This window comes from Theropithecus gelada, chromosome 3 (assembly GCF_003255815.1).
Source record: "Theropithecus gelada isolate Dixy chromosome 3, Tgel_1.0, whole genome shotgun sequence".
Lineage (NCBI taxonomy): Eukaryota > Metazoa > Chordata > Mammalia > Primates > Cercopithecidae > Theropithecus > Theropithecus gelada.
In genome coordinates, this window is record NC_037670.1 from 33370093 (window position 1) to 33397658 (window position 27566).

At 38.0% G+C, this 27566-nt stretch overlaps 1 protein-coding gene across 7 annotated transcripts in view; it reads left to right on the top strand.

Annotated features, from left to right (window-relative positions):
* Positions 1 to 27020, top strand: part of GRIK1 (glutamate ionotropic receptor kainate type subunit 1) — a 407238-nt gene extending 380218 nt beyond the window's left edge. For 4 of the 7 annotated variants that reach the window (XM_025379077.1, XM_025379080.1, XM_025379081.1 and 1 more), the window contains 3 exons: positions 1601 to 1826; positions 7983 to 8233; positions 26569 to 27020. In XM_025379077.1, the coding sequence (XP_025234862.1) occupies positions 1601 to 1826; positions 7983 to 8233; positions 26569 to 26724 (633 nt within the window). In that variant the 3' untranslated portion in view covers positions 26725 to 27020. Of the gene's footprint in view, positions 1 to 1600; positions 1827 to 7982; positions 8234 to 9567; positions 12442 to 26069; positions 26157 to 26568 lie in introns of those variants that run through there. The other 3 variants (XM_025379075.1, XM_025379076.1, XM_025379078.1) reach the window with 2 other exon arrangements.
* The last annotated feature ends 546 nt before the right edge of the window (positions 27021 to 27566 follow it).

A 27566-nucleotide genomic window follows, 5' to 3' on the forward strand; every position in this document is an offset into this window, starting at 1 on the left:
ACCCTACAGTATTAACCAGGTCCTAAATAGAGGTTGGAATTGAGTGACCCCCAGGAACACTCGAGCATGAATAACCATGACAGAGTTGACTCTGCAGGTATTCCATTTTTTGCTTATGGCCCAAAACCATGTTTTAAGCTTTTCTGCACTACTGAGATGATGCATCCTGTGCCTGTCAAGGGATCTGTCTAATGTGTGTGAGTGAGTACTACATATAACCGTGATAACTGGGGTTAGCTTAAAAATACCAATAATTCCTGTAACGTTTTTCATCTCTGAAGTAAGTAGAGAATGCTGATGCAAATGAAGAAAAATTCAAAACAAAAATTCAAACTGTATGGAAATTCCAGAGTAAAATGCAGAATGTCTAAACATAGATCACTATTCAAAAGAATGGAAAATTCATATTTAAGCAATACAAAAATTTAGGCAGTATACTTTAGCAAAGAAAGATAATGAGGCAGTGGTACATATGTATATGTGCATATATTACATAACATATACAATTTGTTACTGAATCTATCAAAAAGCTGAAGAATATGAGAAAAGATAAACATATTAATGGAACACTTCGAAATGAGATATTCAGTCCTCATTATCTAAAATATGATTGCAATTAGAATTATGCACATAAAAAGGCATATAAATACAGTACGAAGATTTTTCTTTCTTTTTTTTTTTTTGAGATGGAGTCTCACTGTTGTTGCCCAGGCTGGAGCGCAATGGCACGATCTCGGCTCACCACAAGCTCCGCCTCCTGGGTTCAAGTGATTCTCCTGCCTCAGCTTCCTGAGTAGCTGGGATTACAGGCGCACACCATGACACCTGGCTAATTGTATTTTTTTTGTAGAGACAGGGTTTCACCATGTTGGTCAGGCTGGTCTCAAACTCCTGACCTTTAGGTGATCCACCCGCTTCAGCCTCCCAAAGTGCTGGGATTACAGGTGTGAAGTGAGCCACCATGCCCGGCCGAAGATTTTTCTTATCTAAATTTTAATTTGAAAAGAACATTTACTGTCTAGGTTTTGTAGAAAAGAGAAGAGTGAATGACAGTTCTCTCACAAATAAAGCAGAGGAAGTCAGTGGTTTACCCCAGGGCTCTGTCCAGCAGAAGAATGCTGGATCAAGGATTGAAACTTACATACCTGGAAACAGCAAAACAATACCTGCTGGAGTTGAGTGACTGAAAGGAAAATGGATTAAATGAACAGAGTCCTGGAGTGAGCTAGTGATCCCTTAGCCCAATGGGCCATGATGGTTTGTTCTTAAGTGGCCACAGTTCTTTAGGCAAGTGCTATTATTGATACCAATGTTCTTTCTTCCCTAACTGAAAGCAACAAAAGGACCTTGCATCAATGTCTTGTATCAATCGAGCAAGGTCTCCGTGCAATAGCTGCCTCCAGGAAAATGCTGTCCAATAGTGAGTGAACTGGGCTCTTCTCAGCTACAAAAGTGAAGCCTTGAGACCATCAATCTTGACTCCCCCACCTGTGGAGAAAGTATCCTCCCTATCATTATTTGAACCACTGGGACTTTGAATATCTTAGGTCATGTTTTTCCAGCCCTCTTCTGCTGGTGAGTGTGTTTTCTTTCCCTCCAGAAATCAAAAATCTCCACCTACGAGAAGATGTGGGCCTTCATGAGCAGCAGGCAGCAGACCGCCCTGGTAAGAAACAGTGACGAGGGAATCCAGAGAGTGCTCACTACGGACTACGCGCTGCTGATGGAGTCCACCAGCATTGAGTATGTGACGCAGAGAAACTGCAACCTCACTCAGATCGGGGGCCTCATTGACTCCAAAGGTTATGGAGTGGGAACGCCTATTGGTAAGAGGGGCAGACATGAACCAGGACTGAGATAGAGAATGTCAGTTACCAGTGTGGAAGGAAATGGGCTCAGAGTTCTTTATTCCAAATTCTGAGAAGGCCTACAATGCCTTTAGTGAACTAATAATGGAAACATCCATATAGATCAGAGACATTGTCCAAATTACAGATTCCCAGATATTTAACTTCATATACTCGTAACCAGTGTTTCTTTCAAGTTTTACCAATGCATGTTTAAGAATGTATAGATTTTATTATTTCACCCTAAACAATATCTTAAAGAGAATATCCTTCTAATTAATCATCTTCACATTGTTTCCTTCAATACCCATATATGCCTATATAATTTATTTGCCTTAAATTAGAATAGAAGAAAGTTGATACTGCATATGCATAGCAAAAGTGAGAGAGTTCGTATTCCATAATGATAGATGAAAAAGCAAGGCTATATCGGTCGAAAGAAAAAGGATGAAGATTAATTTATAAGTATGATGTGCTCAGGCAATGTTAGATTCAATCAATGCCAACTATGTAAAACCAAATTCCTTAGTTCCATGCTACTGCTCTCCTAGGAATATTATTGCCTAGGTATACAGACCCATATAGCAATGCATTCTTGTACGTCTCTAGGAGACAAGAATAGAATTCAAGGAGTAATTAGTGATTTCCTCTCCATAGAAAACTCCCTCTCTATTGTTTCCCTCTCTATAGAAAAATTGTATCGTGGCCGGGTGTGGTGGCTCATGCCTGTAATCCCAGCACTTTGGGAGTCCGAGGCGGGCAGATCATGAGGTCAGGAGATCAAGACTATCCTGGCCAACATGGTGAAACCCTGTCTCTACTAAAAATACAAAAATTAGCTGGGCGTGGTGGCACGTGCCTATAGTCCCAGTTACTCAGGGGGCTGAGGCAGGAGAATCGCTTGAACCCGGCAGGTGGAGGTTGCAGTGAGCTGAGATGGTGCCACTGCACTCCAGCCTGGGTGACAGAGCGAGACTCCATCTCGAAGGAAAGAACGAAAAGAAAGAAAGGAAGAAGGAAGGAAGGAAGGAAGGAAGGAAGGAAGGAAGGAAGGAAGGAAGGAAGGAAGGAAAGAAAGAAAGAAAAGGAAAGAAAGAAAGAAAGAAAGAAAGAAAGAAAGAAAGAAAGAAAGAAAGAAAGAAAGNGGAAGGAAGGAAGGAAGGAAGGAAGGAAGGAAGGAAGGAAGGAAGGAAGGAAGAAGGAAGGAAGGAAGAAAGAGAGAAAGAGAGAGAAAGAGAGAAGGAAGGAAGGAAGGAAGAGAGAGAAAGAAAAGAAAGGAAGGAAGGAAGGAAGGAAGGAAGGAAGGAAGGAAGGAAGGAAGGGAGGGAGGGAGGGAGGGAGGGAGGGAGGGAGGGAGGGAGGGGGGAGGGAGAAAGAAAGAAGAGAGAAAACTGTATCGTATAAGGTTCTGGTATAGCGGGAACCTACTCTTCCCAAGTAAGCCGTTGGTAATTTGTTAATAAGAATTCCAAAGGAGAGGAATCAGGGACTGTCTAGACTACTGGGCTAGTCTAGAAATCATAGCTAACAGTCAAGCCAGATCGTTAAGGATCCCAGGTAGGTTTGATCTGTTTGTTTGTATTAGTATTTTTGTCATTTGAAAGGGATGATCCAATTTGACTCTCAACATCATGCAGGGATCACAAACTGAAATGCTTACAGAGGTCAAGCAGATATCATAAGAGAGCAAAGCATGCTTGTGCCAGGAGGCAGTAGGGAACGGTGGGAATTATGGAAAATTACAGACCACATGACTTACCAAAAGGAGACAGCTGCCTTTCAGGTCAGAGGGTTGTAGACATGTAGGACTTTGAGAAGAAGATTGTGGAATATTCCGTTTTCTAAGAAAATAAAAAAATCCAGATTTTAGGTGATTTGTCCTAATGTTTTTATTTTAGCAATAAATTCATTAAAAAAGAAAAAAACTGTATTTCATGTATTCAACTTTTAATTAATATGAATATAACTAATCAGATAAAATTCAACTATCTTCCACATTTACCATGAATACACAGCCAGTTTGACTTCCTGCTATCTACCTGGTGTTAGAAATATGTGCTAGGGAGAAATTAACTTTATTATTATTGTTATCATGTATGTCCTCCAAATAAAATTCCTGCAGAATGATGGGGCTAGAAGATTTACAGCTACCTTCTTGCTTCTTTATTTCCAATAACTTCTCCTGATGAAAATACTAATGTTGCTAGTGAGGTGTATATTTTTCCCCAAGTGGTAAGCTCTCCTATAATTTAGTCAACAGGAGGCTCAGGGGATCATTTGGCACTGGCTAACAGGATATTATACCTCTTTTTGACTTTAAAAAAGCAATATCCTATTGCCCTAAGCAAGCTTTGCCACCTCATTTTAGATAATAAAGGTGGGGGAAGTTAGACGGTATTTTTTATATCTCATCACTGCTGATTTTAGTTAAATGGGCCATAAATCAGACAAGAACACCAAGAGTAGGTACCTTTGCCTGAATTTTTGCAGAATCAAGACCCTCATGGAGGAGTAACCATAATTCCTTAATAGAACCATCTCTAGACTAAATTATAAAGTCAAAAACTGTACCTTTATCATTCTATTTCCCACCTCATAACCCTACCCCACCACATTTCAACACCCCTTTTTGGCACCAAAATTCCTGTCTGTTAATAATGATTTAAAATAACAATGTGTATCACCCCTCCTGAGAATGTTTGCACTTTAACATGCGACTTTTAATTGGCAGTCCTTCTACAGCATGGAACATAACTTGAAAGTTAAAATTTCTGATAGTACAGTGAGTGACGCAGGGCTAGGGGCAGGAGGGAGCAATGCACTTCTTCCTACCACTTTCCTAAATGAATGCACCACTTTGAAAATCACTGCCTGCTTTCATGCGAATGAAGTTGACCTAGTGTTGAGTACCACTAACATTAAATAGACATATAATACAGAGAGATCCAAAGGCACCCATTCAGTCTCCTTTTGGCCAGCCTCACCCAAGTTCCAAAGTTGAAAAGCCTTCCCCACTTCCTAGATAAAAAGAAATATACTCCAGGAATTTTTCATAGTGGTTATAAACCTGTCATGCTTTTAAACTAAAAACAACGAAGGAATAATTGGAACAGATGGCAGACCTCACAGAGAATACGTCCATTGAGAATACAGCTGTTGGAAAAAATTGTAAGATGTTTCTTTTATGATGAATTGACTGTACAAAAGATCAGTTGCTATTCAAGAAGATGTGTGTGTGCGCACGTGTGTGTGTGTGTGTATGAAATATATATATACGAAATATATATAGATTTCAAGTGACATAATAAATAACTTTCAATGTCATTTACTTCATTTAAGCAACAACAACAAAAAAACTGAAGTTAAAATATACTCAGATATTAAAAATTATCTGCACACTTCTAGTCTTGCCCTGACTAATTCCCTTATGGCTCCAAGCTCTGTCCCATAATCAAATATTGGCAAAGTCACAACACAAAATTGAAGACTTTGCTTCTTAGAGACACTCAGGACAACAGATCTAGAAATGTACCTCCTGTGAGATTTAAAATAAAACTCTGAGAGAACAAGAGCATTTAAGGTTTGAACAGCTTACCAGGAGGCTGGAAATTATCTTTCTCAGAGACCAACTTTAAACAGAGATCAGATTTTCATTTGTCTGAAATGTTTTAGGTATTGCGCAGCCTGGAGGCAGAAGGAAAGCATCAGTCAACATTTACTGAGCACCTACTGTGTATGCTGCTAGGATTATTACTGCAACCACTAACATAAGAATCATTCTTACACTCTTCGAAGCACTTTCATGTACATTAAAGCAAAGTGCTCTTGGTTCACTTAATTGCTCACCTGCTATGGGTATATCAATGGTGCTAATTTTTACACTAGCCATTATTCTGGGGATATTTAAGCAAATGGCCAAGGTCTTTTAATTTCGTTTCAATATCCATTTTTTCACCAAAAATTCATACTCTTGATAAGCCATAATCTCACTCCAAAGCATTTTGCTCTTCTTTTAAACTTGTTTTTGAATGCTGACGATTATTTTAGGAAGTCTTACGAGGAAAATTAATAACAAATGACACCAACTTTAAACTTCTATTTTTCTAACTTAACCATGCCATAGGACATAAGGCATACGTAGGGGTGGGAGCACTGGATGGGAACACTGTCATGAAAACAACATGAAAAGTGAGAAGTCAGGAGACTTGAGTTTGATTCTTGGCTGTGCCAGCAACTATCAGTTTCGCTCATACTTTCAGTTCCTAAATATCTTCCATTCTAAAATGGAATATGTACTGAACTGTAAGTGGACTGAACTGTATCATTCCTAAGATTTCTTCTAGTCCTAAGATGCCTCATTTATCAATGTGCTTCCACCAAGAAAGACTTTAACGTTTGCAAATAGAGAAAGCCAGAGTGTACTACTTTTCTACTGAATAGAAGAAATGCTAACAAGAGTTCTTCATATTCAAGGAGAGATTAAGTAAAAGAGTACTACTTTGCCTCTTCCTTTGCATTGATTAACCAAAATCCAGTGTTGAGAAGCTACGTCTACAGATAGACACTGGCACTTTCCAACCCTTACAAAATTAAAAGTTCAATGGCATTACTAGAAGATAGAGTATAAATAATATTAATAAAGTCCTTGCAAATTTTCCAAACCTAACTGAATTTTGTAGGAAATTTGAACTATTCAAAACCTAGTCTTAAGTTTATCTTAATAGGTGCATGAATCAGTATGTACTAACCAACATCTGCAAAGATTATGTTGGGAAGACATTGTCTTAGTTCCTATTGGCTAGAAACCAGTCACATAACCACACTGAACTGTAAGGGAGGTGGGAAACGTCTAGTTACTCCCCCTCAGAAGAAGAAATGGAACTGCTGGTCATCCAGGCAAGCCCAGTCACAGTATGAGACAACAAAGAGCCTAGAAAAAAGTGAGATCTAAATAATTGCTAGCTTAAAAAATGTATCCACAATATCGATAAATTTCAAAAGTAGAAACGGAGACTTCATTTCTTTATAAGCAAAGAGTGACAACCTGCAAGGTGGTCATCCTGTAGGCTGGAAAACATGTGTCCAACCAAGATCAAAGACAGGCACTTTGAAAAAAGAGGGGTTGGGGCAAGAGCTTTTTGCTGAATGGGTTGGCTTAACATACATATTCAACTGGTTCCAGGCAGAGCTATGAATATTTGTGAAGATGATCCTGACACATGCATATTGAACAAAAATGCACGTAACATACAATCCATGTTCACTTTGGGGTAGAGACTTAACATTTAAATGTTTTATAATTAGGTTCTATACATCAAAATGTCTTTCAGGACACAATAGCTTGCAAAGGCACAATCTCTTTAATCCAACCAGAACCAGTCTAAGGTCGGTGGTCTTCTTATCTGGAGAAAGTTACTGAAATCAGGATCTTGTTTAATGAAAGGTATAGCTAGTGGAACAGGGGCTGGAAGTCAGTGTCTATGAGTTAGATGAGCTGTAATTGTTTTAATATTGCTTATCTCAAGGCCAGTGCTTGTTTACCTCCTTGAGAAAAAGAAAAACCTTATAGCAGTTGGAACATAGTTTATTCTTTAAGTCCAAGACTGTGTGACTTAACCCTTGTCTGGCATGGCCTTTGGTCCTGTTTATAATTTGATATCTTATTGCCACAAATAGACTGCTCTGTCTGACCTCCCATCCTGGTATGGCTGCTAACTAAGTTTTTGAGGTTTTTCTGGGGTCCCTTTGGTCACAAAAGAGGGTCATTCAGTCAATGGGGGCTTAGAATTTTATTTTTAGTTTATACAATGAAATCTCTTGACATGTGAAAAGACTCATGATGATCTCACCAGAAACAAAGACATGTCATAGAATTCCTAGCTTCGCTTCTCCTTAAAAAGGAGCAAACGGTCGGGGCCAAAGTTAATCTCAACATGTCAGCTATCTCCTTTCCAATTATTTAGTATTTAGTGCCTTCAAAATACAGGATTGAACTTTCCTGCCCTTTGCAAGTCAATCTGTGGATTGGGGTTTCACAATAGCCATAACGTCATCGCTGAGAACGATAACTAAGAATACTTCTGGATGTCTTCTTCAACATTTTGGTGACCAATATCCAAATGACTTTACTTCCAGGTTCTCCTTACCGGGATAAAATTACTATTGCTATTCTTCAGCTCCAAGAAGAAGGGAAGCTGCATATGATGAAAGAGAAGTGGTGGCGTGGGAATGGCTGCCCCGAGGAAGACAATAAAGAAGCCAGTGCTCTGGGAGTGGAAAATATTGGGGGCATCTTCATTGTTTTGGCTGCCGGACTGGTCCTTTCTGTATTTGTAGCTATTGGAGAATTCATATACAAATCACGGAAGAATAATGATATTGAACAGGTGAGTCATCTCTTTCTAGGACTGGTTAGTTTATAGTTTGCATTATGTGTCTTAAGTTTGGGGGTTTTAAGGATGTTTGCTGTTTTTCAGTCTGTTAAATTAGATGCCCAGAAGAGCCATTTTTGAGTTAGAGCAAAGAGCTATTGAATCCCTGCCAGGTGCTGTGGGCACTGCAGGTCCATCATTTATTAATGACAAGGAAGGGGCTTACACACAAAATCCAATTAGCCCTATTTGGAAAGACAGTGCAGAAATTCCAAACTCAGTTAATTTTTGAACAGTTGTTTGCTTGTAAGATAGAAACCCTAGATGGAAAAAGGCAAAAATAAATCCAAAATTGGAAAAGCTATGAAAAGATATTTAACAGAAAGATTACCAGCCCTTAAGTATAGATTCTGAGCACATGTACTAATGCAAAAAATGTACATAAATATGTAAAAGTCATAGTATGAAATTGAACACTTACTTCTATCAAAGTAAGCTTTGTAAAAGAATAGATCACCTCAAATTTTTTTTGCCAGGAATATAATAATGCAAAATGAAAATGCAATGTATATGAGACTTTTGTGTTTGGGATTATAGGACAATTTTAGTAGTTGACCATTTTTGCCTATTACTTTTATTTTTGAAGGAAATCACACCAGTTTTGAAGGAAATCAGCTTATACTGTTTTGAAAAAGCTGATTGTGATTTAAGATAATTCCTTCATAACCATACTAGAATAAACAAAATACAAAGGTTTATGGCCATGATAGTGAATCAGGCTCTCAATTCAATTTTTAAATAATGTTAGAATTTTAAGACTATGACTATTAATGACAGAGCCAGTTTAATGCTCTGCTGTCATCTTGAAATTCTAAATAATTTTTGAACAAAGCGTCCCATATTTTCATTTCGCACTGGACCCTGCAAGTTATGTGGCTGGTTCAGATTTATAATCTGATAATACATCTACTTTCTTTAAGTAGAAGCCCTCCTTAAGGGCCCAAAACTGGGAATGATTCATTATAACCTGGTTTCACATGAAAATCTTCCCCAGAATTACAAGGCAACTGTGACAACAATGAACACCCCTTTCCTAAGCTCTTGTTATAAGAAGCTGTTTTTTTTAATTAAAAGAGAGAATGAACTGATCTGCTTTAACTTTCAATTCGCTCTTGAGGTGTCTTGTTTTATGCAACTAATTTGAAAAATAAAAGCTTGTATATGTGATGCTTTAATGTGCTTTTCATAGCTGCCAGCTTCATGTGGCGTAAATTTTCATTTAAACATTCATTCTTGCTTCTGATGTATTCATTGTTCTATATTTTTTTCTCATTTCTTTTGCATGCAAGGCTTTTTGTTTCTTTTATGGACTGCAATGTAAGCAAACCCATCCGACCAACTCCACTTCCGGAACCACTTTATCTACGGATTTAGAATGTGGCAAATTAATTCGAGAGGAGAGAGGGATTCGGAAACAGTCCTCAGTTCATACTGTGTAATCAGTTTTTTTTAAAAAAAGAAGTGTGCCCGGTAGAAAATGTTTTCGCTAATTGGTGTTGTTGATATTTGTATTTGCTAAGCATAAATAGCCACAATTCTCTATTCCTTTAGGATAGCAACACTCATGTATTCTAGACATTGAAATGAATACACTGGAAAGAGACTTGCGCTGTATGTGGAAGGAGGGGCATATTAGGAGTATACAGACTTCTAGAAATGTGTATTTACAAGAATCTTCTCTGTCCCACGCGTCATCTTAGTTCTATCTTCATGCATTAAAAATAAGTAACTCTTCCTTCATGAAAAAGGAGATCAGACTTTCAACAGGGCAAAGCATGGAAACAAGATGCTTATTCTGTGGACTTCTTTTCATCTTTGTGAACTTCGTTCCCTGCTCTTTTTTCTTCTCCCTGTTCACATATTATGTAGATCTGCGTATTGTCAAACTACCCGAAACCCTTACCTTTTCAGTAGTACACACATAACTCCATAACAATGTTAATTTTTAATTGAAATTGATTCCACGATTTAAAATGTATTATTTACACAAAGACTCAAAAATGTCTTAGAATTTAAAGATGTAAAAACCGCGATCCACAGAAAGAAAACTAAACTTGAAACTTCTGGCGTCACAGAAGAGCACTAGCTAAATTGAACATCACTCATGGAAACAGAACACAGTCAAGAATAATTCCTGGACAGAAATTCTTTAACCTCAAACTCCCAAATAACGTTTACTTGTAGAATGTAACAGTCTTCTGTAGGTTCTGAGTCTTGAAGGAACAGTGATATTTTTCAAGCTGTATAGTACTGCTTTGAAGATCCCAGCAAAGTCCTAAGCTATGTACTAATTCATTTCTATTTACCACTCACTTTGCATTGATGAACATCTCTCTAGGAGATATTTCACTTCCTTCCCACTTACCCTAGATAGAGTGGTTGTTCTTGGAGCAATCTTTCCTGAACATCACCACTTTCACAGTTATTTCTTTGGATCCATCATTATTATTAATTCATTCCAAGTATTCTGGGGAAAGGGGCAAGAAGGAAAAAACAAAGGAAAGAATGTCCATACATATTAGTTACAGATCTCTGTAGATTCATTTTCCATCTTCATTCAAAGTGCTGTAAATAATTCCCATGCTAACTCAACCAGGTGACATAAAAAACCTATTGCACATTTAATTTGTTGGGACAGAGAATATCTGATGATTCCTCTGGGCTCGTTTCTCCTCCCTAGTGAATAGGAGAATTGAAGATGTGTTTCATCTTTTCTAAATGTGGGATCAGTTGGTCTTTACTCTTTTCTTAATGGGATTATCTTTTGACACATCAAGCAATCCCCTAAAGCACATTCCTTGAAGTAGAGATATGCCATCTGTGCAATCATATAGCATTTTACCTTCTCTTTGCTTAGCTTTAAATGGCTCCCAGTTTTGGAAACCACAGGCCTCTCCAATCAACCATATATTTCTCCAGTAAAGCATATTCAGGAAAGTTGACTAGTTGACTCTTGTCCTAATTGTTTCTCAGCTTTGCTTCCTTCTTTAAAGAAATGTACTCAGAAGAAAATATCATAAATTATACTAACATTGTTTTATTATTATTAAACTAGAAGCAACATACTATTTGTCCCAGGTCAGAGTTCACATTTTCATAATCAATAGAATCAGATGTTGGGATATGACATTATTCTTAGTTTCATATTTCATGGATTCAGTATATAGAAACCACAAATTTCATAAGTTTACTCTCCCAAAGACAATTTAATAAACCAAAAATGCTACCAAAAGAGTTCAAGTGTGATTGATGAAGTATTGACAATCAAAATTAACAATCACTAACGAAACTTAACTTTCTGTAGAGATTATTACTTAAAAGTGTAATTCAGAGATTTGGACAGAGAAAAGTTAAAACTTTCAAAAGTTAATATTTCTATACTACTTTAGACTGTATACTACCTAATTCTGGTATTTATGTACTATTTTATAGCTTTCAAAATGTTTTCACATACAACATTACATTTGATCCTTTCAACAATTTTAATTCAGCTTTACTAACAGAGAAGTAGATATCAGTCATTGGCCTGCAGTTATAGATTTTAGAAGCAGAAGAAAATTTTCTAAAACAGCCAAACTTAGATTCAGGTTCTAGCAGAGCCACATGCTAAATGACTGTAGGCAAGTTACCAAATTTCTCAATCTCGATTTCTTAATATGTAACAGTGGGACAAAATTTCTAGAACATAAAGTTTTGTAGGGGGGTTTTTCAAAAGGGGTTCAATTGGCAAATGTTTCTCAAATAAAATTTTCATAGTAAAATAACCCATGGAGCATCACTCTAAATGTTCCTTTACTACATGCTAGCTCAGTGTGCATCACAAGTTTTTGTGCATTGAGAATTTTCAACAAAGCGGAAAAGTATTCAGCACTTCTCAAGCCTATTAGATTGCAGATTTTTTTCCCCACAGCATCTTGACAGACCAGTGTTCCACAGATCATCCTCCAGGGAACACAGGTGTGATCATGTGACTCTCATCCCATAATAGTGTACAAAACATCTTGCATTGTGCTTGGCACATAGTAGCCACTCAATAAATAGTTATGTATTCTTTGGAGTAAATTTCTAAGCCTCAATTTTCTTACTTGTAACATGAAGGTAATATTATGGGCTTTATACATTTACTATGATAATTAAATAAGATTATGGCAGAGAAAATGAAATAATTAATAAAAGTCCTGCTAATATATATCAGTTAACAACTGTTGGTACCTTCTGGAGGAGCTAAGTATTGTTCTCTGGTCACATGGGCAGTAACTAAAATTTATCAAACATCTTAAAATGGAATCTGGTTTAAAAAATTGGTTTTCTAATTTAGAGGCTCAAGCTCTATCTCTAAGAGCAGTTTTTCTTATACAAGCATCATAAATCAATGGCAGAGGTCACTGCACTTGGAAGAAGGACCCAAATTGGTAATATGTGAAGATCTATAGTAGAAGCTCTGGACCTCGTCTCTAGAAATTCTAATTTAATTAGTTGGGGCATGACATTGGTAATTTTTTCAGATGCCCAGTTGATTTTAATGTGTTGGAAACGCTGAGAACCAATAAGCTAAAGCACAAACTTATATATATAATTAGAACTCAATAAATCATTGCTGTTCATTGCTCGATTGATTGCAGAAGTAGAGCCACTAATCCTATGCAATATGTATAACACATGTTTGGCATTCAATCTGACAGACTCTTTCCACTGAGAATTCAGGGAAAAACTGCACATCTTTGAGATGGAAATTTTATGATATTCAATTGATAATCTTCATGATTAGTTGTAAAACTATAGAGCTAGACCAACTCAGAATTATCAAGTAGACAGTTTATTGCTCTCTGTGTACCCTTTCCTCCCTGGAGAAATCTTGATTCATCATCTCGAGTACTTACTTTCTTCACACTCTTCTCGTTTTGTTTGTTTTTTTTTTTTTTTAAGATGGAGTGTTTCTCTGTCGCCCAGACTGGAGTGCAGTGGCGCCATCTTGGCTCACTGCAACCTCCACCTCTTGGGTTCAAGCAATTCTCCTACCTCAGCCTCCTGAGTAGCTGAGATTACAGGCGTGAACCACCATCTGGCTAAGTTTTGTATTTTTAGTAGAGACAGGAGTTTCGCCATGTTGGCCAAGCTGGTCTCGAACTCCCGACCTCAGGTGATCCACCTGCCTCGGCCTCCCAAAGTGCTGAGATTACAGCCATAAGCCTCCACGCCCAGCCCACACTCTTCTCTTTCTCCTTTTATACTGATTCTCAACCAGTTCTTGCCATCATGTCGATGGATGCTAAGACCACAGTGATCCTACCAGGAACCACTGCATTTCCAGCAAACTGTAGAAAAAAAGACTTGAATGTGAAAGGAAAAAAAAAAAAAACCCAACAACTTTTAAGCTTTATGTTTACATTATTAGTTCTCATACTTTGGTGTAAATCAGAATCACCTGGGGAAATTATCTAAACTACTGTTTACAGGCTCTACCTTCCGACATTTCTCCTCAGTAGAAGAGTCCAGCAATCAGCATTTACAATGAAGCCTGAAAGTGAATGCCTAAAACTAGTTGTATACATTAGTTTTCATAAAAATTAGCTTGAATGTACCAGTTTTTTCCCAAATTAAGTCACGTACATGACTCCTTCTTAAAAGAATCTCCAATACAAGCGGGTTTTTTTGTTTGTTTTTTGTTTTTTAATAGCTTTTCTTACATTTTTTTCCCCAAAAATCCTAAATAGTTGCATTATTTAAAACTAGATAGTAAACATGAGTTTTTATTAAAACTAGTTTGAATATAGTGGTTTTACTCATTTTATTTCAGATTAGCTGTTGAGCTAATCTAAGTTTTTGTTAAATAATAACAGATTGCAGATTATACTTTGAAAAATATTGTTCAAGCTCAGGAGAGAGCAGGGAGGCAGTAAAAGGTTGAACAAGTGGCCGAGTGTGGTGGCTCACACCTGTAAGCCCAGGAGTTCAAGACAAGCCTGAGCAACATGGTGGGACCTCATCTCTATAAATCAACAAACAAACAAAGACTGAACAAATGCATCAACAGCAATGAAACATAGTGTTGTCTAATTTGTTTCCTAATAAGTTTGCTTCTAACCTAATGAAATAAGGGGGAAAATACCTAAGCTGTAGGCTGGGCGCAGTGGCTCACGCCTGTAATGCCAGCACTTTGGGAGGCCGAGGCAGGTGGATCACGAGGTCAGGAGATCGAGACCAGGGTGGCTAACACAGTGAAATGCCATCTCCACTAAAAAATACAAAAAAAAAAAAATTAGCTGGGTGTGGTCGTAGGCACCTGTAGTCCCAGCTACTCTGGAGGCTGAGGCAGGAGAATGGTGTGAACCCGGGAGGTGGCGCTTGCAGTGAGCCGAGGTCGTGCCACTTCACTCCAGCCTGGGTGACAGAGCGAGACTCCGTCTCAAAAAAAAAAATAAAAAAATAATAAAAAATAAAAAATAAATTTAAGCTTTATATTTTACTTTGTTTTAGACTAAAATTATAAATTGAATTTATTTTACAAAGTTTTTCCAGCAAAATCGGAGCTATTTAAGGAATACATGGTGGATAGGAATCTTGCCATTGGGAAAATCAGCTGGATCATATGATTATAAACCTATCCAAGGAAAATTATTTCCAAATACCTCACTGCATTTAACTGGCATTATATTATGTTCTGTATGAGCCATCTGTGGCAATGCAGTACTACAATGAATCCCAATTAGTTTCCAAGCACGTGACCCTTATACCACAAGGTCTATTTCCTAGTAAGCAATTTAGAGAGTCTGAACAGCCTTTAATACAAAAGGAAAGCAAAGCATTCTTACTTATTAGACTATTTTCTGAACATCTAACAGTGCCAAATGGTATTATTAATTAACTCTTGTAGATAATAAAAAAAAATTCTGCTTGATGCTACAGTTTTAACTTGCCTTTAGGAACCATCTCATTATGCTTCTCACAGTTATGGAATTTTATGTCCATATGCACAAGCATATTAAAATCATTTTTGCTTTCAAAATTCTCTCTACAGAGGCTGGTATTACAGAGAATGGGGTTCTACCTTAAATTTTCTAAGAATTTGTATATGCCAAGATATGAACAACCTTGTGACAGAAAGTCCACATTACAAATGCAGTGTGTGAATTTGAAACCCTGCAGAATTTGAACTTCGTGGTTGTCAGCCCAAATACGGCTAATGGTCCAAAATACACAACAATGTGTATCCATGTTGCAATGCATACATCCAGATAGACACAAAAATGAGTAAGACCAGGATGATGGAATAAAGTTACTGTATTTCCCCCTAGCAACTAAAATATTTTAATTTAACTTGACCAGAATTGTCTTTCTCCCCAGTTTTTCAACTGGATGGAGGGTTTAGACTTAAAATATTCAAATATTCCGATTTTTCAACCTAAAACACGAAAGCAGTCCTGATGAGTTTACCAGCCACAGGAACCAAGAAATGACTGTCGTTTGATAACCCCCTCAACTTTAGTATTTATCTTTCCTCGGTGTTCCTTGGCACATTATCAGATGCTTCAAAGTGTCTTCAGTTCTATTTCTTCTGTAGCCTGATCAACTTATTTAGCAAGTGATTTGCAAAAGTCTCTTTAATTAGGTTATTTTTGTAATTGTGCAAAGAGGCTTTCCTTTGCCTGGAAACTCAAACATTCATTACTTCTTAGAAAAGCCAGGAAGCAATTAACATCAATTTAGAAATAACATTTCTAATGTACAAACTGATGTTGTCTTATCAACCGAACAAACTCTGAATGACGGGCATGGCCCAATAGACAGGTGACTTGGGAATCACATGCCAAGAACTCAGGTTTCCACACCATTGCTAAAGAGCTGCGTGTCTTTGGGCAAGTCATTTTACTTCCCTCAACCTCAGTTTCTTCATCTGTGGAATGACGAGGTTGCATTTGAAGTTCTTTTCCAGCCACAATATTGTTTGACTCTAATAGAAAATGGGAAGGAAGTAAAAACATAGAAGCAGTGATAAAAAGAGATTTTTGTTTCTACATTTCTTTATACGGCTATGTGTCTCTCTTGGACACATGAAATTCCTGTTGCCATCAGAATGTCCTTCCAGTACTTCAAGGCAGAAAGGCCTGCCCTGGATATAGAGAAAACAGCCCCACTAGCCATCACGACATCAAGAAGCAAGAAGGTTCCCATCCAGTGAATCATAAGCAAATCATTACAGACAGATTGAAGTTTACAGAAGTAGAATTATTCTTGACCTTAATGAGCCTACAGACCAGGTAAAACAAAGCAAAAAAGACATATGTTCTTAGGAAGCTATTTGAAGCTGTGGAAATGAATACACATTCACAATTCACAAAAGACAGACAAGGAGAAATAAAGAAAGAGGACAGCATGCATTTATTTTCTATTGTTTTTTTGTTTTTTGTTTTTTGTTTTTTTTGAGACGGAGTCTCGCTCTGTCACCCAGGCTGGAGTGCAGTGGCCGGATCTCAGCTCACTGCAAGCTCCGCCTCCCAGGTTCACGCCATTCTCCCGCCTCAGCCTCCCCAGTAGCTGGGACTATAGGCGCCCGCCACCTCACCCGGCTAGTTTTTTGTACTCTTTTTAGTAGAGACAGGGTTTCACCGTGTTAGCCAGGATGGTCTCGATCTCCTGACCTCGTGATCCACCCGTCTTGGCCTCCCAAAGTGCTGGGATTACAGGCTTGAGCCACCGCGCCCGGCCTTTTCTATTGTTTTTATCCCTACCTTTCTTCCTACCATCAAGTATAGGGGATTTTATATGAACTGCTCTCAAACTAAAAATGAGTGAAACTCTTAGCTTTTGAGATGTTAAGTAGTCTCTGCGGATTTGTAGCACAGAGAAAAATCTTGAAAACCATGCTTTTTAATTGCAGGATTCAGGTGTTTCATTGAATATGTAAGTTGTTGTAATTCAAAAAAGTTTATCTGCAATTGTCGAGAGCCAAAACCCAAAAGGCTAAGGTTGGAGAAATAGAGTTATGATGTTTCACTACCTGATTTTCCTACCCCAGACCAGATTCTGACCACTAGGAAAGAGAGAATTGGAGGAAAGTCACAAAGGTTAGACACCACCTTAACCTCTGAGAGGAGGCTATTCCTAAACCAATTACCATCTCTGAGCCAAGTCCACACTTGGGAGGATGCAGGAGAATAGAAACCACAGAAAAATTAAAAGGGAATCCTGGACAGAAGACACCATTCTTTACTTCACAGGGTGAAGGGCCAGGAGGTGGTAAGACTTGTAGAGACATTTTGTATGCCGCTGTCTCCTGAATGGCAGAATAACAGCATGCAGGCAGTGAAGCTGTGGAATGTTTCATAGATAGAGTCTTCCTCAATCTCAGAGAATGCAGGGAAAACAGCCAAAATTCCGTGGCTCTTATCACCCAAGAGGAGTGTGAGGAAGGACTGAGAGAACCAGTGGACTGGAAGACTTGAAGTTACAGCAGGAAAGACACAGAGTGTGTGGATGTGACAAGGAGACCACAGTGGGACCATGGTCATCTCAGAGGGCACAGCAGAGACAGAAATCAGTGCTCATGACCTAGTAGGATGTCACATCCCCATGGAAGCCAAAAGAACAGAGGGTGGCCTTGGACTAGCTGATCCTGGGCCCTCTAGACACCTGTCCTTATCCCAGATGACCCTTGGAAAGAAGAGAAGAGAGAAGGGAGGTGGGGAGATGCTTGCATTAACTGAGACATTAACCAAAAGAAAGTATTTAAAACCAAAAGTGAATTACCTTGAGTTAATAAGACGCACTAGCAGATGGGAAACCTCTAAGCTAAGGTGAGTTCCATTTTTTTAAATAACATCACATAATTTGTTTGCATATCCAAGTTTGTAGCTTGAGAAAAATGCATTCCCACTATCACAGGCATAAACTGCTACCCCAAAACTATGCGTGTAGTGCATACGTGCACTGTGGACAGCTAACACCCTACATCACGGTCCGTTTAGCTTAAAGGTAGGGTCATTCCCTGTAGAGAAAGGGCATGCAAAGAATTTCTTGGAAGTTTATTTTATGGCCCTAATTCAGCCTCTGAAATGCAAAAAAACAAAACAAAACACAAAAAACAAAAAACCAAGCCTTTCCATGAGGTGAGGGAAGGCCAGTCCACACAGAGTCCTCTCAGGCCTTCAGTGCAGGAAGCCAGGGAGACGTTAGGGGACCAAGGCACAAAGCCACCACACTGGCCTCTGACAGTGACTCTGGACAGGAGAAAGGCACTGTATGCTTTGGATCGATGCACAAACCCACATTTCTGCCACGTTTAAGCAAGGAGAGCTGCTTACTTCCAGGTATACAAGGCCCACTGGAAGCTTTCCCCCACTGCAGGAATATCTCTCTGTTCTCTGCTCCTAACGCTGGACTGGGCCATGTTTCATGCTCCCTTTTATACCATCAGCCATTTGCGTGCCCTTTCTAGGGCAGGAAAATGTTTTAGCTGCTCTAGAGCTCCCTTGGGAGGCCATGGGAGTCTCAGAGGACAGTTTCAGGCTAGCCTAATGGCATACGCCGCTGACACTTCTCTGCTCCATTAACTGCCTCCTCTGAGAGCCTGAGACAGAGACTGGGCTACGGTTTCCCTGTGTTCTCAGGTCCCCTCACCCATCAGGCTGCTTTTCTTATCCTACTGCATGGGAGTTTGCCCCCAGAGAAGGCAGAGGAGGTGCTCCTCCTCAGATCTCCCTCAGCATCTAGGCTCTGGTCAAGATTCTTGCATCACCTGGTTGAACTTTTCTCCTTGAGAGCAGCTGCAAGACAGTCCTTTCTTTACACTCCATCCTCAGTCCTATAGGCTGAGTCCTGAAGGCTCTAAGCTTGATATTTAATGTCAAACTTTTACAATTCAAAGTGCCTGCTTTTTCCATGTTTCAAACACCTGTCTGTTGTAATCAATAGCTTCAAAGACTGCAGCGTCTTCTATAGATCCACAAAAGTCCATTTAAAAGCTCAAAGCTCCAAATTTGAGTCTTTTTTCTTTCTATATCATCCCTACCCTGAAGGTGATGCATATAAAAGCACTTGCTGTAAGTTGAAAAGTGAGAAAAAGGAGTGGGATTCAGAAGAACTAGAAAAAAGCACACAGATTAATATCAAAATATTACATGGCCTCAATGTTAACTCCACTTTTCAAAGTTTTCTATGACATTATCCCTAATGTTAGAGGAGGATGAACTTACACATCCCCTACTTGTCAGGAGTTTGCACTGGATGGCCCTGGGTGGCCACTCCATGTGCAAAATTTTTTAAGGATCATTTTTTTTAAATTAAAAATCCATATGGATTGTGCATGCCGTTTAACAATCTACTATTTTTCTATTGAGAGAATAAGGTTTCTAAATGAAATCTTTAAATAAAGATGAACAACAGGAAGAAGACACTTGTGTATCTGATGTCATGGAGTAGTCCTGTGTCCTTCATAGGGATATTTTCATGGTTTGAAGAGCTCAGTTAGGAGAACAAAGAATTCTAGGGCATGCATTCATGCAAACAGAGAAACTTAAACCTAGGATCCGAGATGGTAAGGATGTTGGCATCAGGTCCCAGATGTGGGAACAAAAATGAAATAGAGCAGAAGAGACAACATGGAGGCAATGAAAACAGGACATTAACAGACACAGGAAAAAGGAGTTCATGAAGTCTACATGCTGTAGCCAAAGGAAGGGAAGACAGGGGCTTTCGAGAGTGATTTCCTATGGGGAGCCAGTTTAAAGCATTAAAGGTGCAAGAAAATGGGCCAGGGAAGACATGCCTGCTGAGTCACAGGTGGAGATTAGGATGGGTGACCACACCTGTAAGTTTTATTTCAGTGGCTAGATTTCCTTCACCCCAACATTCTTTACACAGACCCAGGAGATGAGAATCAGCTTTCTCATTAGCTCTCAGGCACAAATCAATATAACCACTATTCTAAAAGCTAATACAGTGATCAACACTCAACCTCTAGGATTCACTTTTTTAAATTCCAAGGATAGGTGTACAAAAGATGGCCCATGGGTTGTGAACGAGCTCAGAAAATGGATCAAACCACAGGAAATGCTGCCCAATCCTCAGTTCTGGAATGCCAAAACTTCCCACAAGGATGGTACACATAAAACCACTCCAAAAATCTCCCCCCGCCTGCCTTCACATAATTAGTTGGAGATCATTAAAGCCTGAACTCTGCTCTTAGATCATGAATTCTCTTGGAAAGGCGTGAAATCTGTGGACAGATAGGTGACCAGACTGTACAAGTCTCTATGTTGCAAATCCCTAAATAAGATTCCTCTGTTCCTATTCCTGAAAAAGTTTCTTGACTATATCCTCAAACCATCCTAGGTTTGCTCCTACACTACAGCTTAGAGTTAACAAATGTTAAGGAAGTGAAGTTTTAGTCCTTCTTTAAAAACTATAATCATTGAGACACTGGTTCTACAGAACTACGGTAGGAATTTGACCAAGACAAAAAAAAAATAGTAATAATAATCCCATTATTTTTCAGGAAACTATTTCTTTAATGTTCTACATTTTACTGAAATTGTCTTTATAAAAATACTCCAAATCTTTGCTTGCTTTCTATTTATACTAGGTCTATACATAAAATGCAAGGTTTTACATCTATACAATGACAATATTACCTACATCCCTTTTCTTCCATGTGTAATGTGAAAATTTATCAGACAGTGTCACAGAGCACTTCAAGTGCCTTTGAATAAGGAGCCTATTAAAGGGAGAAACCTATACAAAATGTTAAGATTTGTATTATATTATTGGCTAGGCCAGAGCTTCTGAAAAATAATTCCTCAGAAAAATCCTTAAGAGTATAAGCATTCAAAGCAGTTCTCTGAAATGTTCACCTATACCTACCAATGAATGAAAGACGTGAATGTATAAATGCTAAATCTACAATGAGAAATTAATCTGACATTCACAATCTGATGTCAAGTTTGCAACCAGTATGAAAGCCAGGTCCAAACAGCGTAGTTTTTTGAATACTGCAAACTCAAATCCAATTTTGCCCAGAGCTTTTCCTATAACTTAAAAAAAAATTGTTCTTTTCCCCTGAATCATATTTCGTGAGGCAGAGTATTTTAGGCACAAAACAAAAAGAAATGTAGTAGTCCCTCCCACCCCATCCAGGCAACATTTGCAACAAAAGGATAAAGGTGTAAAGAGAAGATATAATTCATATTCAGGCTCACACAAGCATCAAGAAATCAAACATTTGAGGTTAATTCAAAGGAGGTGTCATGAAGTCAGCAATTAAAAAAGAAACAAACCAAAGGGGAAAGTAAACATAAGCAAAGAAGACAGAATAGGGAAGAAAAGAGGCTCCTTAGGGACACACCACAAGCTCTGAGGAATCAGAAAAGAGCAATAACTTTCTGCAAAACTGAAATGAACAAGCAAATCTCTCCCCTTATAAAACCAAGAGTTTTAGTTGAAGTTTCTATTTCAATCTCCACTAGACTAACTTGTGTTTCTCCATTTCCTTTCCTCTAAAGGAAAGGTCTCACACACACACACACACACACACACACACACACACACACACACACACAAAACGTTACTTTTGGATAATGTCAGAGCTGAGATCCGGCCACTGCACTCCAGCCTGGGCGACAGAGCGAGACTCCGTCTCAAAAAAAAAAAAAAAAAAAGAAACAGCATAAACTGCAAGAACATACTTTATTACTATAAATTCACTTGTAAATGAATTTTTCTAGCAGACATTATTATAAAGATTCATTGTATAGAATCTTTATAATAATAATAAAGTAATAGATGGTATTAGTAATAGATGGTAATAGATGGCTCATAAGCACAGAGATGGAATTTTTAAGTGGCCAGGGACTGAGGTGAGCTTTCATTTCCTTCTGATGTTGGAATATCTATGTATACAGCACAATACAAGTCGTCATAATGCCTATAACTACACAGACACAGAAACATGTTATGGACTGGGCAAAAGAAGTGGTAATCGGCATTGAAAATTTATGTGTTAAACACATATGGGAACTATTTTAACTAAAACACTAGTATAAGCAACTCAAAGGAATTGCTGCACAGATGTGCATCAGATGGCTCAAATTAAAGAACCATCAACCTTTTCATTGTATTTCTCCTATGAAAAAAAAAAGTGAGTGCAATGAGTGGCATAGAGTTAAAATATATACTATGATATATAAAACTTAATTTTAAAGAAAAAGCATACTTAAAATATGCCACCTATTGGACTGTTTTGCATGTAACAGTTCATTGAATTCTCATAATAGCTCTATGAAAAGGATTCTAGTATTGTCCCACGTTATACATAAGGAAACTGAGTCCAAGAGAAAATAAACACTGCCCAGTGTAACCCGGCTACTAGGAAGTATAGCTGAAATTAAAACTCCTCATTCTGATACCAGGCACCAATTCTAAACTGTAATTAAAAGTCACTTGTAGGCCGGGCACGGTGGCTTACGCCTGTAATCCCAGCACTTTGGGAGGCCAAGCGGAGCAGATCACGAGGTCAGGAGATCGAGACCATCCTGGCAAACATGGTGAAACCCTGTCTCTACTAAAAATACGAAAATTAGCCGCGTGTGGTGGCGCGCACCTGTAGTCCCAGCTACTCAGGAGGCCGAGGCAGGAGAATCACTTGAACACAGGAGGCGGAAGTTGCCATGAGCCGAGGTGGCACTACTGCACTCCAGTCTGGCGACAGAGCAAGACTCCATCCAAAAAAAAAAAGAAGTCAAGTGCAAGTGTAGATTTATTAAAAATGTGAACTCCATCACATTTTTAATCCAGGCCCCAGATCCAGGCTACTGAAGGACTTTCTAGTCTGCAAAGTACCAGAAAATACTACCTGAGTATCCTGCCTCCATTTGCACTACATCTTGAGTAAGGCAGCTAGCTGAATGCCAGTATGTTTGATACTTTCTCATGAAAGTAGGACTTAGGAATTTAAACCAAAATACTTTAAAATGATGTTTCTATGACTCTGTAAATATGAAAAACCCAAGCCTACAAACAGAAGTTTTAGAAAGCTACTGTCATTTTGGTCCCAGTTCAGAAGCTCATGTATCTTTAATTCCGAGATCATAAAAGGCAAATTAATTAATGAATATGAGCCCCTCCCAAGCCACTCTGGGCTGAAAGATGACTTTCACAATTTCATTTCCTGTGGATCCAAGAATGTGTGGTTTACTCGAGCTCATGGCTGGGAGAAGCCTTAAAGGTCACCTTTCCTTGTGACTACAGCAAAAACTTGGAGGCAGAAAGGTCAGCCCCAATATCTTGCCATTTTCTTCTTGACAGTCTGAGACAAAGTGAGAATCAAAAAGAAATCATTGTTTGCAACCAAAGACCAAGAAAGCAGACCACTGATAAAACTGTATTTATATTTGCTCTCACACAAGCAGCAAGAAATAAATACTTGGAGTTCGTCAAGAGTAAAGATGTTTGTTGTACTTTAAGGCAGTCTAAAATCTGGGGGAGGATTTCCTTTTTTAAAAAAATAAAGTTAGTTGAAACAGATTGTCAAGGTAATATCTATGACCACTCCTCTACCCAAAATAGGAAAAAGAGGTTTCAATGAGACCTTCCTCCGTGTGTGTCGAGTCACACTCGGAGATTCATTTTGCCGATTTCAATGTAAAATGAAATGAAATGCCTAAAATCAAATGCTTGAGAGTTCAAGTAAAGAAGAAAGACTGGAATTTCTTAACATAATAGTTTTTGGGAAAATTCACAAAAAGCTCTCTATAGTGATAAAAAATATTTTTAAAAAGTAATGTGTAGATGATTTCTAGGGAAAGCACTTGGTTTGGGCAGTCCAGATATACTGAATGCAAGCTCTTTCTCTTGGGTAAGCGACTTAATATCTCCAATAGTAAATTTCCCCATCTATATAGAGGGTATAATATGTAATAAAGTTTGCAAATTTCTTGACACTCTTTTCTTTCCTCCTTCCATTCCTTCCAGTTTAAAGCCAAAAATATTTCTTCCATTGAAATATATTTGAGTAAAGCTTGCAAAACTCTGATACAATACTATATATCACAACTCTATAAAATATTAATTTGCTCTTAATAGCAACATTTAAGCTTCATATGGTGTAATGTTAACAAATTATTATATTTCATTCATGATATGCAGACATGATGTTTTGGCTTACAATTTTTTGACTTTGCAGTGGTGCGGAAGTGATACACAGTCTGGACAAACCATTCTTTAAGTGCCCATACAACCATTCTGTGTTTTACTTTTAGCATTGTATTCAATAAACAAATTATATGACAGAGTCAACACTGTATTATAAAATGGGCTGGATAGATTATTTTGCCCAACTGTAGGCTAGTGTAAGTATTCCATGCATGTATAAGGTAAGCTAGGCTAAACTGTAGGTTAGGTGTATTAAATGCAATTTCTCCTTAATATTTTCAGCATACAGTGTATGTATTGGGACACAACCCCATAGTAAGTGAGAAGCATCTGTACTTGCTATAACATTTTTGAAGTATAGTTCATAAAAATATTTCTGACGTTTTACTTTGTGTGTCATAACCTCCCTCCCAATTCACCGAAGCTACAATTTACCATTTGAAAGAACATGAGCACACATGAGTTTTTATGTTTTTGTATTATAAAAAAATGGAAGTTAAATTCTAATCCTATAAACACTTATGCTTAAAGGAGATAAAAAGTTTTATTCAAAGACCCAGTTTTTTAAGAGACATACATTTGAGAGTCCAATAGTTTACGCCTAGAACCTAAATTCTAGGTCTGGTTTTGAAATCAAGTAGAAAAAAATTAAAAATAGAAAAATTCAAAACTACTACTTCTCTAAACTACATCAAGTTATTTTTGGAACAAAAATAACATTTTCAAATACACATGTTGCACACTGATACACAAGAACCACACTAGATATTTAGTACTTTGCAAGCATAGGACACATATTTCTTCCTGTAAGGCAGTTACAAACTAGACACATCACCTGGTGGCACATTGTCATTTGACTTTCAACCATATCCATTTTGTGTGCTAAGGTTTAAAAAGTATGCTTGCACTTCTATAACCTTTACCAAAGGTTTTGCTTTTTAGACGATTTTTTGTTGTTGTTGTGGTAAAAACAACTTGAGATTTAACCACTTAAAAATGTCTAAGTGTTCAAGACAATATTAACTATAGGCCCAATGTTGTAAAGAAGATCTCCAGAACATGTTTATCTCGCATAATTGAAATTTTATACCCCCTTGAGCAGCAACTGCCCCCATTTCCCTTCCTCCCAGCCTTTGGCAAACACCATTCTACTCTGTTTTCATAACTGACTATTTTAGATGCTTCATATAAGTAGAATCATGCTGCCTTTGTCCTCCTGTGCTGGCTTACATCACTAGAAGATGTTTTAAGAGTGAACTCATCAAAAAGAAAACTACTTTTTAGAAACTTCTCTAACCAGGAAATTGTAGAAATTTCTCTGAGCAGGAATTTTTCACTCAAAGATCTTATCTTGGCTAGAAAAATGACAGCAAATTATGTTTTATTGGTCCATTTATATACTATGCATGTGAACAGATATAGCATAATTGCAATGGAGATTATATACATTGTCTGTATATGTAGAACATTTTTCAATCATAATTCCATTTTCCATTTTCTTTTGTATTATGCCATCGTTTTTGCTGTGCAGTTCAGTACCACATTATTTTCCATTTCGACCACAGCTGCATCATTGCTGCTGCCAGAATCTCTGTTTTTTGGAGAAAATATACAATTTAAAATTGTTTTTTTTCTTTTTTTTTATCAGAAAGGAAAGTCATCAAGAATTAGATTTTATTTTAGGAACAAAGTAAGGTTTCATGGGAGAAAAAAACAAAGCCTTGGTGTAGAGAAGGTTTGTTCATTTTCTATAGCATTACTGAAGTGTCCGTATGCCTTGATAATCCTATCAATGTTTGGATCATCTCAGTGGGGGAAATGACTTAATTTAACTCTATTTTGGTGTCTCAGCAAAGGTAAGTTATCTATTTTGAGAGCCCTGAGTTTGCTTTAACTGGGTAGTTTTATACTACTGCATTTGTGAATGAAATCCCAAAGTTTGCCTAGCTAACTTGCCACCTCAGTTGCCCTGAGTAGAAAAGGTGGGTGGCCAGTGGGTGGAGGAGGAGGTGATGGGAACTGGCCAATTGTGACAGAGCTGCCTTCAGGCCAATATCTTGTGTTCATAAATACCTAGGCAAGAGGCAGGTCAACGGCACATGAGCTAGACTTGATTAAGCTAACAGTCTGTATCTCGTGTTCCCTAGTGTCTCTCTTTCAACGCCATCATGGAAGAACTGGGAATCTCACTGAAGAATCAGAAAAAAATAAAGAAAAAGTCAAGAACTAAGGGGAAATCTTCCTTCACAAGTATCCTTACTTGTCATCAGAGACGAACTCAGAGAAAAGAGACTGTGGCGTGATCCAAGGAAACACCTGTAGGAAGAAAAAGGATGCACTCCCTACAGATTTTTGGAGAAAGGATTTCTGATGAGTGTGTGATGTGTTTCCATATATCTATATCCATAACTCTGATTATGTATACAGATATAAGAAATACAAAAGTTTAAAAAGCTCACATAGATATGACTCGGGAAGTGACACCAGTTCTTTTAAAATAAATTTGTATGCTCACTTATTTTGCATTTTTTCTTTTGCCCCAATAAATTGTTGTGTGTGCTTTCTAAATAATAATAAAACAACAGGGTTTTTTCCAGAACAAGTTCAGCGTGGTTTGTTCCCCATTACTTGCTCCCATTGGCAAAGGTATGTTTGCTGTATGTTGTCAGTTGTGCACTTTGCTATTTTGAAAACTCTTCTTACTGGTTTAGACAAACATAGTCATTTTGGGCTGAGTTTTAAAAATTACTTTTAGCTTATACCAAGTTACCTGGTTACTATGGTAAAGTGAACCCATTTATCTTTGTGTTCTAAAGTCTAATTTTATAAATAGTTTAAGTGATACTCTGAACATTAGTGAGCTGTGCTGGAAAAGGATACCAAAAAGCAAATATATGTTCAAAAAGTAAAAGTGTTCACCACATTCTGGGTACCATTCTAGGTTGTGGGGATCCCATGGTGAAGAAAACAGATATGGTCCCTGTATTAGTTCATTTTCATGCTTCTGATAGACATATCTGAGACTAGGTAATTTATAAAGAAAAAGAGATTTAATGGACTCACAGCTCCACATGGCTGGGGAGGCTTCACAATCATGGCAGAAGGTGAAAGGCACATCTTACATGGTGGCAGGCAAGAGAGAATG